This window comes from Rhinoderma darwinii, unplaced genomic scaffold, assembly GCF_050947455.1.
Source record: "Rhinoderma darwinii isolate aRhiDar2 unplaced genomic scaffold, aRhiDar2.hap1 Scaffold_689, whole genome shotgun sequence".
Taxonomy (NCBI): Eukaryota; Metazoa; Chordata; class Amphibia; order Anura; family Rhinodermatidae; genus Rhinoderma; species Rhinoderma darwinii.
In genome coordinates, this window is record NW_027464248.1 from 132705 (window position 1) to 148084 (window position 15380).

Genomic DNA, 15380 nt, shown 5'->3' on the forward strand with positions numbered 1-15380 from the left:
AGCTGTGTGGCACTATACACAAAGGGGGCTGTGTGGCACTATACACAAAGGGGAGAGCTGTGTGGCACTATACACAAAGGGGGAGAGCTGTGTGGCACTATACACAAGGGGGGCTGTGTGGCACTATACACAAGGGGGAGCTGTGTGGCACTATACACAAGGGGGAGAGCTGTGTGGCACTATACACAAAGGGGGCTGTGTGGCACTATACACAAGGGGGAGCTGTGTGGCACTTTACACATAGGGTGGCTGTGTGGCACTATACACATGGGGGAGAGCTGTGTGGCACTATACACAAGGGGGAGCTGTGTGGCACTATACACAAGGGGGGGCTGTGTGGCACTATACATATGGGGGAACTGTATGCCACTATTTACAAGGGGGAGGGCTGTGGCTCTATCTACAGGGGGCTGAGTGTGGCACAATCTACAGGTGTCTGTGTGTGGCACTATCTACTAAGGGGGGGCTGTGCTGCACTTTCTACTAAGGGGGGCTGTGTGGCACTATATACAAGGGAGGGGGCTGTGTGGCACTCTATACAGTGGGGGCTATATGGCATTCTACAAGGGGGAGGTGGGGGTGCTATCTACAAATAGGGTGACACTGTCTACAGGGGGGCTGTATGGCACATTCTACAGGGGGCACTATTTATAAGGGGGGGCTGCTTGTGGCACCCGAGGGGGGGGGGGCGGCCAAGAGTTTGCTATGGGGCCCAGTCTTTCCTAGTTACGCCTCTGAGCAGACTTTAGTGTCTCGTCTAGTTATATAATGCAAGTGGAACAGCCTCTATAGATGATGCGCTGCAGGAAAAAACTTAATGTAGAGTGCCACGGTGTGGTCACCGCGGGGAACTGTTTACTTTCATGGATGAAGTAATAGCGCCATTATGTGGTCATCGCTGGTATTACTGACTATATTTTACGACCTTATTACTTATGGAAGGCTGCATTGGCTATACGGCGCAGCAGCGCCATCGTGGGGTCAATTCTGGGAAATGCTCACTAAATTCAATGTAATTCAGACAGCCTTAGTAATACGCTAAGCAGCAGCGCCATCTTGTGGTCGATGCTGGGAAATGCGCACTATAGTCAATGTAATTCATGCAGCCTTAGGGATACGCTGAGTAGCAGCGCCATCGTGTGGTCGATGCTGGGAAATGCGCACTATATTCAATGTAATTCAGTCTGACTTAGGGATACGCTGAGCAGCAGCGCCATCGTGTGGTCCACGCTGAGAAATGCTCACTAAATTCAATATAATGCAGGTAGCCCAGTGATACGCTGAGCAGGAGCGCCATCTTGTGGTCAATGCTGGGAAATGCATAATCAATTACATGTAAGGGTATGTTCACACGGCAGCGTCCGTAACGGTTGAAATTACGGGGCTGTTTTCAGGAGAAAACAGCCCCGTCATTTCAGCCGTAACGGCATGTGCAGGCGCATGAACGCCGCGTCCATTACGGACGTTACTGGAGCTGGTTTTCCATGGTCTGAAGTGACATGAAACTTCTTTGGCGCGGGCGTCTATTTACGCGCCGTCTTTTGACAGCGATGCGTAAATACACGCCTCATGTGAACAGACAAACGTCAGCCAATTGCTTTCAATGGGCAGATGTTTGTCAACGCTTTCAAGCCATAATTTCGGACGTAATTCGGGGGATAAAACGGCCGAATTACGTCCGTAAATAGGCCGTGTGAACTTACCCTAAGGGTATGTTCACACGGCCTATTTACGGATGTAAATCGGGCGTTTTTGCCACGAATTACGCCCGAAAATAGCGCCTCAATAGCGCTGACAAACATCTGCCCATTGAAAGCAATGGGCAGACGTTTGTCTGTTCACACGAGGCGTATATTTACGCGCCGCTGTCAAATGACGGCGCATAAATAGACGCCCGCGTCAAAGAAGTGACCTGTCACTTCTTTGGCCGTAATTGGAGCCGTTATTCATTGACTCCAATGAATAGCAGCGCTAATTACGGCCGTAATGGACGCGGCATTCAAGCGCCTGCACATGCCGGTACGGCTGAAATTACGGGGATGTTTTCAGGCTGAAACATCCCCGTAATTTCAGCCGTTACGGACGCCCTCGTGTGAACATACCCTAATTCAGACCGATTTAGTGATACGCTGAGCAGCAGCGCCATCGTGTGGTCAATGCTGTGAAATGCTCACTAAATTAAATGTAATGCAGGTAGCCTAGTGATACAAGGAGCAGCAGCGCGCCATCGTGTGGTCACTGCAGGGAACTTTTTACTTTCAAATTATTCCGATATTGTATATATTAATGAATAATATAGCAATACTGCAGGGAATTTATAGACCTAGTTTTATATGATGCAGACAGCACAAAAGATGTGCAGTAGCAACAGCGGCCTCGTGTGGTCACTGTGGCAACTGTCTTGGTAGGCCATCTGAGTACCCGGAGAAAAATGACTGGAACACACAAACAGGAAGTGACGTTTATGACTTCTGGGTTGAAGCGAGGCAATCATTCAGGTATTTACAGTCAGAATCTTTCCTGTCCGTTTATTAGGTGTCAGTGTGTGACGCATGATGCGCGTAGTATAAACATATTCAGCTTCTTTGTATGTGAGATTTTTACTAAAATGCTGATCAGGCGGATGATGAACGCAATCTGTACTATGGCCACCAGGTGGCGCTATGACATAACATTATTATATTATTACCATTTACATGTTCCAGAATCAAACCTCACACTTTTTGGAGATATAAAACAGATATTTGATCTTTTTTCAGAGCCCCTGTGACACCCCCCTCTCCTATGTAACCGTGTTAACACCAGTGTAGCCACAAGGGTCTGTTCACACAAAATTCAGATGTAATTCAGGCGTTTTAGGCTATGTTCACAGAGAGGTTTTTTTCCGGAAACCGCGCCAAAAAACTCGTCAAAAACGGCTCGAAAATGCCTCCCATTGTTTTCAATGGGAGGCGGAGGCGTCTTTTTCCCGCCAGCGGTAAAACCGCCTCCCGGGAAAAAGAAGCAACATGCCCTATTTTTGGGCGTTTACGCCTCTGACCTCCCATTGACTTCAATGGGAGGCAGAGAAAGCGTATTTCACGGCGTTATATGGCCGCGGTGCTCAATGGCTGCGGGCGAAAAATGCTGCGAAAATCGGCGTGCAGGGAGAGGTAAATCTGCCTCAAACTTCCAAACGGAATTTTGAGGCAAAAATTCCGCCTGCAAAAAACTCTGTGTGAACCCAGCCTTACGCCTCGATTTACGCCTGAAAAACCGTCTCCATTACGCCTACAAACATCTGCCCGTTTTTTGCAATGGGTTTTACGATGTTCTGTTCAGACAAGGTGCAATTTTACGCGTCGCTGTCAAAATACGGCGCTTAAAATGACGGCTCGTCAAAAGAAGTGCATGTCACTTCTTGGGACGTTTTTGGAGCCGTTTTTCATTGACTCTATTGAAAACAGCTCCATAAACGGCCGCAAAAACGTTGCAAAAACGCGAGTGGCTCAAAAAACGTCTGAAAATCAAGAGCTATCTTTCCTTGAAAACTGCTCCTGATTTTCAGACGTTTTTTAAGCTTTTTTCGCTAGAGTCAATGAAAAACGGCTCCAAAAACATACCAAGAAGTGACCTGCACTTCTTTTTCGCGACCGTTATTTTACGCGTAAAAAAACGCTCTGTCGGAACAGAACGCCGTTTTGAAATCAATGTTTCTACTTCCGATCTTCCGGACGCTTTTTGGACGTTTACAGCCGGAAAAACGGCCAAAAATAGACCGTATGAACATACCCTAGGGGTATGTTCACACGACAGCGCAAAATACGTATGAAATTACGGTGCTGTTTTCAGAAGAAAACAGCTCCTGAATTTCAGACGTTTTTGCATGATCTCGCATTTTTCGCCGCGTCTTTTACGGACGTAATTGGAGCTGTTCTTCATTGGAGGAAAAACGGCTCCAAATACATTCGGAGAAGTGTCCTGCACTTCTTTGACGCGGGCATAATTTTACGCGCCGTCTTTTGACAGCGACGCGTAAAATTACACCTCGTGGGAACAGAACATCGTATAACCCACTGCAGGCAATGGGCAGATGTTTGCCGACGTATTGGAGCCGTCTTTTCAGCCGTAATTCGAGGCATAAAACGCCTCCATTACGACTGAAAATAGGTCGTGTGCACATACCCTTACGGTGACGGCCACAGTGCCCACATTACTGCAACAGTCAAGGGCCCCCAGAACAGTGACAGCCATAGTGCTCCCATAACATTGACTGTTGCTGTTATGTGGGCACTGTGAGGCTGGATTCACATGAGCACATTACGTCCGTAATGGACGGAACGTAATTCGGGCGCTAATCCCGGACCGAACACACTGCAGGGAGCCGGGCTCCTAGCATCATAGTTATGTACGATGCTAGGAGTCCCTGCCTCTCCGTGGAACTACTGTCCCGTACTGAAAACATGATTACAGTACGGGACAGTTGTCCCGCAGCGAGGCAGGGACTCCTAGCGTCGTACATAACTATGATGCTAGGAGCCCGGCTCCCTGCACTGTGTTCGGTCCGGGATTAGTGGCAGAAATACGTTCCGTCCATTACGGACGTAATGTGCTCGTGTGAATCCAGCCTGACTGTTACTGTTATGGGAGCACTATGGCTGTCACTGTTCTGGGGAGAGTTGGTTGTCCCTGTTATGGAGGACTTTGACTGTTGCTGTTATGTGGGCACTGTAACTGTCAAAGTCCTCCATAACAGGGACAACCAACTCCCCTAACAGTGACAGTCACAGTGCCCACATAACAGCAACAGTCAACAGTTGATTAACAGCTGATGGCCACTGTTACATTGTTTGAAATTCCATCTAAGGGTGCGTTCACATTTATCAATTGCATCATCATCAGTTTTTTTGTCTCAAGTGATTACAACTGATGCAAAAACCGATTAAAAAAATGTATCAGTTGCATCAGACTTTTTCACAATTTTTACTACAAAACCATCAGTTGTCGTTAGTTGTCATCCGTTTTTAACATCAGTTTTTACCACAATGGTCCACCAAAAAGGTCATCTAGGCTCTGAAAATGCCACACCCCTCCTGTAGATAATGCCACACCCCCCTGTAGATAACGCCACACAGCGCCCACTGTAGATTGTGCCACACAGCGCCCCCCTGTAGATAGCACCGGATACATATAGCACTATCCCCCTTCTCCTGTAGATAGCGCCACTCAAGCTCCCTCTAGCATACATGGACAGTGGAGTCAGGGGTTACTCCCTAAACGGAATCCCCGGCCGCAGCATTACCAATGCTGTGGCCGGGGATTGCCTCAAGAAGGACCCCCTGACGCCACTGTCCATATATGGACAGTGACGTCAGTGTCTACTCCTTGAGTGGAATCCCCTTACCGACTCTGACGTCAGGGATCTCCTCCTGGAGCGGAATCCCTGGCCAATGTCCAAATGTGGACATTAACCTCAGGGGTTTCCTCTTGGAGCCAAGATCATCGGCAATGGGGATTCCGGACAATCCGTAGCCACTGACGTCACTGTCCATATATGGACAGTGACGTCAAGGGCTTCCCCGTAGGTAGCGCTGTGGCCAGAGAGTCCTCAGCAAGCGGAGGAGCTCCCTCTGCTTCTCCGCTCTGAACTAATTCTGAAGCAGGGAGCTGATGGTTCTTCAGAATTGGGTTCAACTCTATCTGCGTCCTGAGGATGCAGATACAGTTGACAGCGGGACATACCCCCGGCCACCTTTCCGCCAGGTGCTGCTGGTAGGTGGATGCGGCAGCACCTGGTGTTCATCAGGCCACTGTTAAAATAGATTGGATACGGCGCCGGACATCCTGGGAGCCAGACCAAAAAACACTGCAGGTAACGTTTTTGGATCCTGGTTCCTGCACTGGTCTATCACTGTACGGAGCCACAACTGGTGTTCCCTGTGCCAGGACAGATCACATAGAAAGCTATGGGATCCGTTCTAGCATCAGTTTCACTCCGGCTGTTCTGCAACACGCCGGAGGGAAACTGACAGGAGCAACGGTCATATGTGAACGGCCCCTAATCTGGCATTGATAACAAATATTTGGTGAAAGTTTTTGGTGGATTGTCAGGATTTTCTCGGCACAGCGTCAGTTCTGAGCATGTTGAAGGTATCAGTGTCTGGAGAGGAGCTGGGTCAGGTGAGATGTGGACACTTCAGTTCAGGCATTATAATGACCGACAACATTATAACCTCTGACAAGGACATTACCTGACTGGACCATAAAGTTGACTTGTTTACAGAACGTTGAGTTGGCTCCATTTTTGGTCAGAGATCTCCAAGTCTAATACTGGAAGGTTCCCACGGCTAAAGAGAGTTCAGTGCTCCAGAATTAAAGGGGTTGTCCGGGCAGGGGGCGGTTTTTCATACTGATGACCTTTCTATAGGATAGGTCATCGGTATATCAATGATGGGGGTCCGTTCCGGAAGCAGATGGCTCACAGTATAGCGGCCGTGAATGTGACTGGAGCTGCAGTTCTGCCGCACGGCCGCTATACAGTGTATGAAGCACTATTAATTAGACAAGAAGTCTCACAGGACAAATGCGTGTCAAGGTGGGAGACAAATCTCAACCACCCATATAAATAATTAGAGATAAGGACTCTAACAATACATGATAAACAAGAGAAAAAAGAGTCCATACATATCAACATATGAAAGAATTAAACATCTTTATTGATAACATAAAATACACTAAATGACATAGACAGAGAATCTAAAATAAATCCTTGTACGGATCACAGATGTATACATTGATAGCAGTACCTATATACAATACACAAATGGTATGCACAGTTAATGTAGCTCCAACACAGGGTGCATCAAATAGGAGTAAATTGAAATGTAAGCAGTGCAAGGATGGACAAAATGCCTAACTCAAAAGGCCTGTAACAACTCTAAGTGATTGGTGCCTTGGAAAAACGGCATAAAGCCAAGTTAGGTCCGATAGATGCACTTACCCATGTATGGGAGATTGAGTGTGACCCAGAGGTGTGGAAGAGCGCCCCTTATTACATTACCGGGTACATATCACAATGTAATGACCATTACTCACCGTCTGCTGGAAGTTGACATGGCCATAACCAAGAGACCATCTTTTGATCATGTTCCTGCAGACACGTATAGACAGCTCAGGCCCATCTGGACTAAACTTCTGATAGATAGGCAGAAGCCGAAACGCGTTGGGGCCGGTCGCCATTCTCTGAGTCTCAGCCACATGGGTTAGTACTCTGTTATTCATCGCTCGCTGTTCTTGTTGCTCTATATATATTAATCACACTTAGTATTTACTAATGTATGAGCTCTATTTCGGATACAATATTCCTCATTGGTCTTGTTACAACTTTAATTCCAATGTATGGTACTAACATCCTTCCTATCCATTCCTAAACAGTAGAACACCTCATTTCGTAGCCAGTATATCTTACCATATTCACACCATGCTATATGCATTTTCGTCTTGAGGTGTAATCCAATAAGTTCATAACAATATGACTTCTTTTGGTGAATAATTGACTCTTGTTTGGCGGCCATGCTTTTATTTGTGATTCATTTTTAGAAACTTATATTTACTACCTGTATAATTTTGTTGTGCAATAAAAAGATTATATAGATGCAGATAAGGAAGGGCGACTGCTCCATATTACTCTAAGCACACCATGTGGGGTATTAAGCATTTATAATGTGTATGGACCTAATAGTGATAATATTGAGTTTTTCAATGGTTTGGAAAGGGCCCTTATGTCAGATAATGTCCAGCACAAAATAGTGGGAGGTGACTTTAATTCAGTTTCTGATCACAAGGAGGATAGACGCACACACAGTTCACAAAGCACGGGATCCATTCCAACAGGGGCTCCCAGAAAACAGGACCGAGTGTTGGGACCTCTGATGGAAAGAATACACTTAATAGATCCCTGGAGAAGGGGTAACCCGGATGCCCGGGAATTTACACATTACTCCCACGCTCAACAGTCCTGGTCCAGGATTGACTACCTCTTAATATCCCCAACACTACAACCGAGGCTGAGAGCCGCTGAGATAGGGGACCTAGTGATCTCAGATCACGCCCCGGTACGAGTAGATTTTCAGGAAATATATCCCAGAGGATCAGACTTCATATGGAGATTCCCGGCTCATTTAGCAACTGATGACACCTTTGTGAGACAGCTAAGAGGGTGGTGGTTAGAATACACGTCGACGAATTCAGAACACAGAGATGACCCCTCACTGTACTGGGATACGGCCAAGGCAGTGCTGAGGGGAAGGATAATGGCGTATACTGCCAGCAAAAAACGGGAAATAACACAAAAATTTAATGCTTCTAGTGCTGCACTGAGGGCAACCTATACAGCATATTTGGCACACCCTACATTAGATGCCAGACAGGCCTGGATTCAGGCAAAACACTCTTTTGACGAGTGGGCAGCTCAGAAAGAAACAATATATACTCGAGACTTTGAAGCTACTTTACATAAGTTCGGAAGTAAGGCGGGTAAACTTTTGGCCAATATGGCTCGAGGAAAGCGCTCAGTGCAGCACATAGCGAAATTGAGGGATCATAATGGGCGAGAAACATGCGATCCAATTAGTATTAATTCCATCTTGGCTAAATTTTATGAGGAGCTGTACTCTGATACATCTTCCCTTCCGCTGACAGACACACTGTTAGACAAGGTCACTTTACCGGTCATCTCCGCGGAACAGTTGCAACTTCTAAATGCCAGGGTCACAAGGGGGGAGGTGGATGAGGCAATAAGAAACCTTAAAAATAGTAAGGCGCCTGGTCCAGATGGACTGACCGGCGAATTTTTTAAAGTAATGCGGGAACAGATTACGGAGACTTTGGTCTCCTTGTTTAACAATGCTCTGGGAGAGGAGGGGTTACCACCATCAGCAGACACATCTTATGTGAAATTATTGCTTAAACCTGGAAAGGACCCCCTACTACCAGGATCATACAGACCCATATCGCTCATAAACGTGGACGCTAAACTCCTTTCCAAAATCATAGCTGATAGGTTAGCGAATATAATGCCGTTCCTCATAGCCCCAGAACAAGTAGGTTTTATTAAAGGTAGGTCGGCGGTCACCAACATCAGGACGGTTCTGGCAGTGCTAGATAGAGTACAGCATAACCCATTTCCGGGGGAACATTCGGCTTTACTTTTACTTGACGCGGAGAAAGCTTTTGACAATGTCCGTTGGAATTGGTTGGATGCTGTCCTGGATAAGATGGAAATAACGGGGGCATTCAGGATATTATTACACCACATATACAAAGACCCTAAGGCTAGAATCTCCACACCAGGCTTTCTGTCTAAACCATTCCGTCTATGTAAAGGTACAAGACAGGGGTGCCCGCTATCGCCACTGCTGTTCAATCTGGCTTTGGAGCCGCTGGCACGTTATCTGGCGTCATCCAATTTATATACGGGCATAAGGGTGGGGGAGATGGAGGTCAAGGAAACGTTGTTTGCAGATGACATCTTGTTATTTCTCGCAGACCCCCTTAAAGATGTTCCGCGTATCTTCCAGGCATTGAACGACTTTGGGAGCTACTCAGGGTACAAAGTTAACACGTTAAAATGCCAGTTACTAGATTTGGGAACGCAGGACCCAACATATAGGCGGTCCCTAGCCTCCCTGGATGTTGAGATGGCTAAGTCAAACATTACTTATCTGGGTATTAAAGTGGGTCGGGCACCCAACTCGCTGTATGATCTAAATTATCCCCCCCTTATACAAGATATCCAAGCAGATCTTCTGAGATGGCACAGTCTACCTCTATCACTGATGGGAAGGAGCTGTTTGGTCAAAATGTCAGGATTTGCGAAATTACTCTACCCGCTCCAGACTATCCCACTTCTGGTCAAGCACTCAGATATCAATACACTCAACTCATCATTTACCAAATTCATATGGGGGGGGAAGAAACCAAGAATAGCGCTCACGAAACTCATGATGAGGAAGGCGGAAGGAGGGGTCAATTTCCCTAACATTCGGGGTTATAACCTGGCCTGCTTGAGTAGACATCTGCTAGATTGGAAACACAACACAGAGTTCCACTCCAATACTAGACTGGAGAGACAGCTAGCAAAACCTTGGGATCTCATGGCTCTGGTACACACAACGTTCACTTGTCTCCCAAAGATCGTCAAGAAATCATCTCTGTTACGAGATACCATCATTGCCTGGAAGGTATTGCGCAAACACTATAACCTCTCTTATCGCATTTCAAAACATATGCCCTTATGGCAGCACCCAGAGTTTGCAGCAGGAAGATCTAACAAACTAATGTCAGAATGGAGGGAGAAAGGGGTAGCGACTCTGGGGGATATGTTCCACGCGCAGGATAAGAGGTGGTTAACCTTGCAGGAGCTCCAGAATAAATATGTTTTTGTTCGGCATCAGCACTTACAGTACTTACAAATAGTTAATCACTGTAAAACTAAACTAGCGGATGTAGCGGATGAGGTCCCCCCCAACCTGTTTGATTCATGGTTCACGGACAATCACAGACACTCCATTTCCCAATTATATAGTACACTCAGACCAACACTAGTGAAGATGTCCCCGGGGCAGGCCTTTGGGAGATGGGAAAAACTGTTTAATTTACCAGGCATTGAAAAGCATATTGAAAAAGGGCTGGTGGATTTCAGGGCACACGTGCACAACGAAAACTGGAGGGAAACTCATCTGAAGATCATTCACCAAGCAATATATGCATTTACCCTGGCCCCCTCCGCCTCACAACCAGATAGGAAAACGTCATGCCCTAGATGTAATATCTCAAAGACAGACATGTATCATGGCCTTTGGGCGTGTGCACATATTCAGCCATTCTGGGGGGAGATAACATCCTTATTGCAGCAGGTGGGCAGGTTCCATGGGAATTTAGGGCCAATGGAGGTCTTATTCCATATACAACATGATGGAGAATTAGAAGAGACAGAAACGACACATTTAGCTCCCATGGCCCATGCCACACTGATAGTGGCAAAGAGGTGCATACTCCAAAACTGGCTGGTAGCTGAAGTACCGACTCAGAACATGGTGGTCCAGGGGTTGAGGAAACTGTTTTATCTAGACCGCATTGGTATATTACAGAATAAAGACACGCAGAGCAAAAAATTCTTTGAGAAATGGAAGCTTTTCCTCACAAAATATTTCACCAGTGAAGAACGAAGGGACATCATAGATCCGTTTACGGGAACGTCATGGTACTTGATTGAAGATCTTAAGGGCACTTTAGGGGCACTGAAAATATCACGGGAGTAAAGCATATATATCCACTGGGATTTCTTCATTCTTGCGGACTAGCTGCCTGAGTTGGTGAACTGCTTCACGAAGCTCCAATTGTTATGTATGCTCCAATTTCTTATTTGTTCTGTGTATTGTTTAGTTATGTAAGTTAGGCAGATATGCAAAGTTATGTAACAATGTTTACAGGAATACCCGACAGGTGGGGTTAAAGGAAGGGAAGGATAGAGGAGATAGAGGAGATGAAGGAGGGCTGATAGCCCATGGGGAATAACTTCCAAGATCAAACCTAGTTTGCTGGGAAGCATTCACTATCACATGTTCATTTATACATTTTTTGTAATGTTTATTATTATGGCAATGCATTACTGTATGATTTGTGGTTTTTTTTTGTGTGGTGAAAAAATTCAATAAAAATATGTTTAAAAAAAAAAAAAAAAAAAAGATTATATATTTAAACATTTTGACTTATAGACTCCATGATCCTTTCTTTGTTTGGTTAAAGATGTCCCTACATGTCTGGAGGATGGACCAGTACCATCACGGAGCCTTCACAGATACCTAAGAGAAACAACGAGCAGAAGATCCTAGAACTCACCAACAAGATCATTCATCTGCTGACTGGAGAGGTGAGGACTACCGGGAATGCTGGGACATTATATAGTAACGCTATGAAGGTTGTCGGGATGATGACTGTCTCATTGTGTGTCAGGTTCCTATAAGGTGTCAGGATGTCACCGTCTATTTCTCCATGGAGGAGTGGGAGTATATAGAAGAACACAAGGATCTGTACAGGGACGCCATGATGGAGGACCACCGGCCCCTCACATCACCGGGTAAGAGGTATCTGTACAAGGACGTCATGATGGAGGACCACCGGATCCGTGCACCACCGGGTAAGAGGGATCTGTACAGGGACGTCATGATGGAGGACCACCAGCCCCTCACATCACCGGGTAAGAGGGATCTGTACAGGGACGTCATGATGGAGGACCACCATACCCCATCACCGGGTAAGAGGAGAGCATTTTTGACAGTCCACAAGATACACCCATCACCTGATAACTACATATAAACAATGTCTTCCACTGTATGTGTCTCCTACAGGTATATCCAGTAAGAGAAATCCATCAGAGAGATGTCCCAGTTCTGTGTTTTCCTGGCATTGTCCACAGGAATATCACAACGTCCCAGAGGGTCATCACGTAGGTGGAACCAAAGTCTCGTCAAATCCCATAAAGGTGAATGTGCACTTCATGCTTTGCCAATATTACCTAATAATTTGTTACATTTCAGCTCATTAACTGAGGAAACAATTTGTAATATTTTTTGTGAGTGTTTAGGGAAATATTCATATTAAAGTTGAGAATGTAGACGGAGGATACAAGGCGTATGTGTGGGAGGATCAAAAGTGCAATAAGGAAGAAACTTCTAACAATATCTACCCAGGTGAGCGACAACCACAAACTGTTCAGTGACTAAAACAATCCCTTTTTATGAACTCTCCTTGGCTACATGCAGACGACCGTTCTTCTCATCAGTGTGCTATCCGTATTGTAACGGACGGCAGACTGACCCCTTCATTTCTATGGCTCCGTGCACACTGCCATGTTCTTCACAGATCCTTGAGTGGGACCGGGCCACAAAACTCAGAGCAGGTCCTGTTCCTGTCAGTATTTGTGGCTCGGTCTCGCCCATTCAAGTCAAACCTATGGAACAAACGGGACGCATGCGGAGGACACACTGTCGTACCGCAAAAAAACGGACAATGGATCCATTGTTTGCAGGATGCAAATACAAACAATCATGATCAGGTAGCCTTGGTATGTGTGAAGTGTCCGGTAGGGGCTACGAGGAGCCAACATCATCTTTTGGACTCCTGCCATCCTTGGAAATGCTGTGACATCTATCATCATTGTCATAACTTTCTACTCTGACACTTTGATAAGAGATCTTTACATTTAACATCTTTACATTTGCTCCCACAGATGGAGAGGACAGCAAAAATATTTTGGAAGGATGTCTCTTTTTATCTCCAGTCTGTATACTGGACAACGGCAACATCACTCAAGGTTCTCCAGGAGAAAACGTCACTTCTCCAAGGGTTGTTAGTGCAGGTTTATCATCCGATTCTTCTGACCACCAGGAATGTTCTTCTATTAGATTGAGCGTCAATTCACCTAGTACAGATTGTAAGGACAATAATATGTGTTCATGTTCTGAGTGTGGGAAATGTTTTCCACTAAAATCCTATCTGAATAAACATAAGAAAACTCACACCGAGGATAAGCCGTTCCAATGTGGACAATGCAGAAAATGCTTTCGAAGTGGATCAAAACTTAGAAGACACCAGAGGGTTCACAGAGGGGAGAAACCATATCCATGTGCTGATTGCGGGAAGCTCTTTGCTCATAAACTAAGTCTCGTCAACCATGGGAAAACCCACACAGGGGAGAAGCCATTCTCTTGCACCGAATGTGGGAAATGTTTTTCATTGAAGACGTATCTGACCATCCATCAAAGGACGCACACTGGAGAGAAGACGTTTTTCTGCTCTGATAGTGGAAAATGTTTTGCACAGAAAACAAGTCTTAATATACATCAAAAATCCCACAAAAGTGAGACAAAAATGACATGTTCAATTGTGGGAGAACATTGATGTAAAGAATGATTATGTTCTCTAAACGGGAAATTGACAAATCACCGTCCTTAGATGGAAACAGATTTTATAAATAAAGACCCGGCACCGATCAGCGGCTCCGGCTGATTCCGAGCACCGGATGTCCATGCCTATCCTGAGGACCTATCCTGTGGACCATAGGTCCTCCGTATTAAAAACCGCCCCGTGCCCGGACAACCCCTTTACGGACCAAGCATTGTTTTTGGTTCTTCCATCGTTGCATTCCAAGAGCCATAACATTTTTATTTTTCCGTCTACGTAGCTGTATGGACGTCATTCTGTGTTAAGGGGTTATAGAAAACTTGTAATCACGTGTTCAGATTTTTTGGGGCGAGAAATATTCTTTTTCTGTTCACTAAAAATAGACATACGAAATACACAAACTCTTCCCTTGTCAGTCTGGGTATTAATACCTACGATATCTACTTGTGCCTACTTTGATTAGTGCAAAGTGGAGGGCACTCCGTCACTAAGTAGATGCACCCACACAACCGCCCATGAGAGTTTAGAAGGCAAAGCCCCTTCTCTTAGGATTTCCATTCATTACAATGGAGGTGTCACGAAGGGTCTGTGGACCCACTGGGCTGTACCGACTTGGCGGTAAGGCAGCTGGCCAACAGGGAGCAGGTGAGGGTCTATAGTTCTATAGGTACCTGTGGCATCTCAGACAGCAGCAGGGCAGGCTCGGCTGGGACTTGGGTAGCAGGCGAACGTCAGGCGAGGTGAAGCAAATCAGACGTGGATGCAGCACAGCATAACTTTGGCACAGCTCAGTGCTAGACCAGGAAGGTATGGATTGCTAGGAACACAAACTGGAAACGGGTATAGGGACAGGGACTGGAACAGGAAACACACTAGGAGGCCATCACATAAACAAACTAGGGAACACAACAACGCTCAGGCATAGAACTAGGGGGCTGGACCCCTCTTATAGTCCAGGGTACTCACGGGTCAAAGTTCGTCCTTGAGGTTCGGAGCGCGCTGCCCCTTTAAGAGCGGGCACGAGCATGCGCGCGCACCCTACGGGACGGCAGAGGTGAGTGGATGCAAGAGCTGGCGTCTCCTGAGGAGGAGGCTGGGGCCAGCGCTTGCCGACTCGTGGCTGCGGCTGTCAGGGGGAGGTTGGCACTGACAGCCCGCAGCCACGGACATTACAGGAGGCAGCTGTCCGGCAGAAACCAGCTATTATTCGATGTATGTTTCAAAAATATTAGTCACAAGCTGTAACAAAGGACGGGATCTCCTAAGACGACTGTCTGACCTTTATGGATAATTCTTAGCTTCGTCGGGTATATAAGTGAAAACTCAACGTTTTTGTTATCTTTTTACCTCCAAAAAGACCCTCTCAGCTTTTGATCTCTTTTACAGTCTGAGAATAACATTATTTGTTTTACTTTATTACGCGAATTTCCCCTTTA

General features: G+C 46.1%; 1 protein-coding gene across 1 annotated transcript; it reads left to right on the plus strand.

Annotated features, from left to right (window-relative positions):
* Positions 1-2415: 2415 nt before the first annotated feature.
* Positions 2416-14055, plus strand: LOC142728731 (uncharacterized). The gene is made up of 4 exons (XM_075849116.1): positions 2416-2498; positions 11788-11911; positions 11995-12295; positions 12390-14055. The coding sequence occupies exons 2-4, from the start codon at positions 11798-11800 to the stop codon at positions 12584-12586; spliced, it is 612 nt and encodes a 203-aa protein (XP_075705231.1). The 5' UTR covers positions 2416-2498; positions 11788-11797; the 3' UTR covers positions 12587-14055.
* The last annotated feature ends 1325 nt before the right edge of the window (positions 14056-15380 follow it).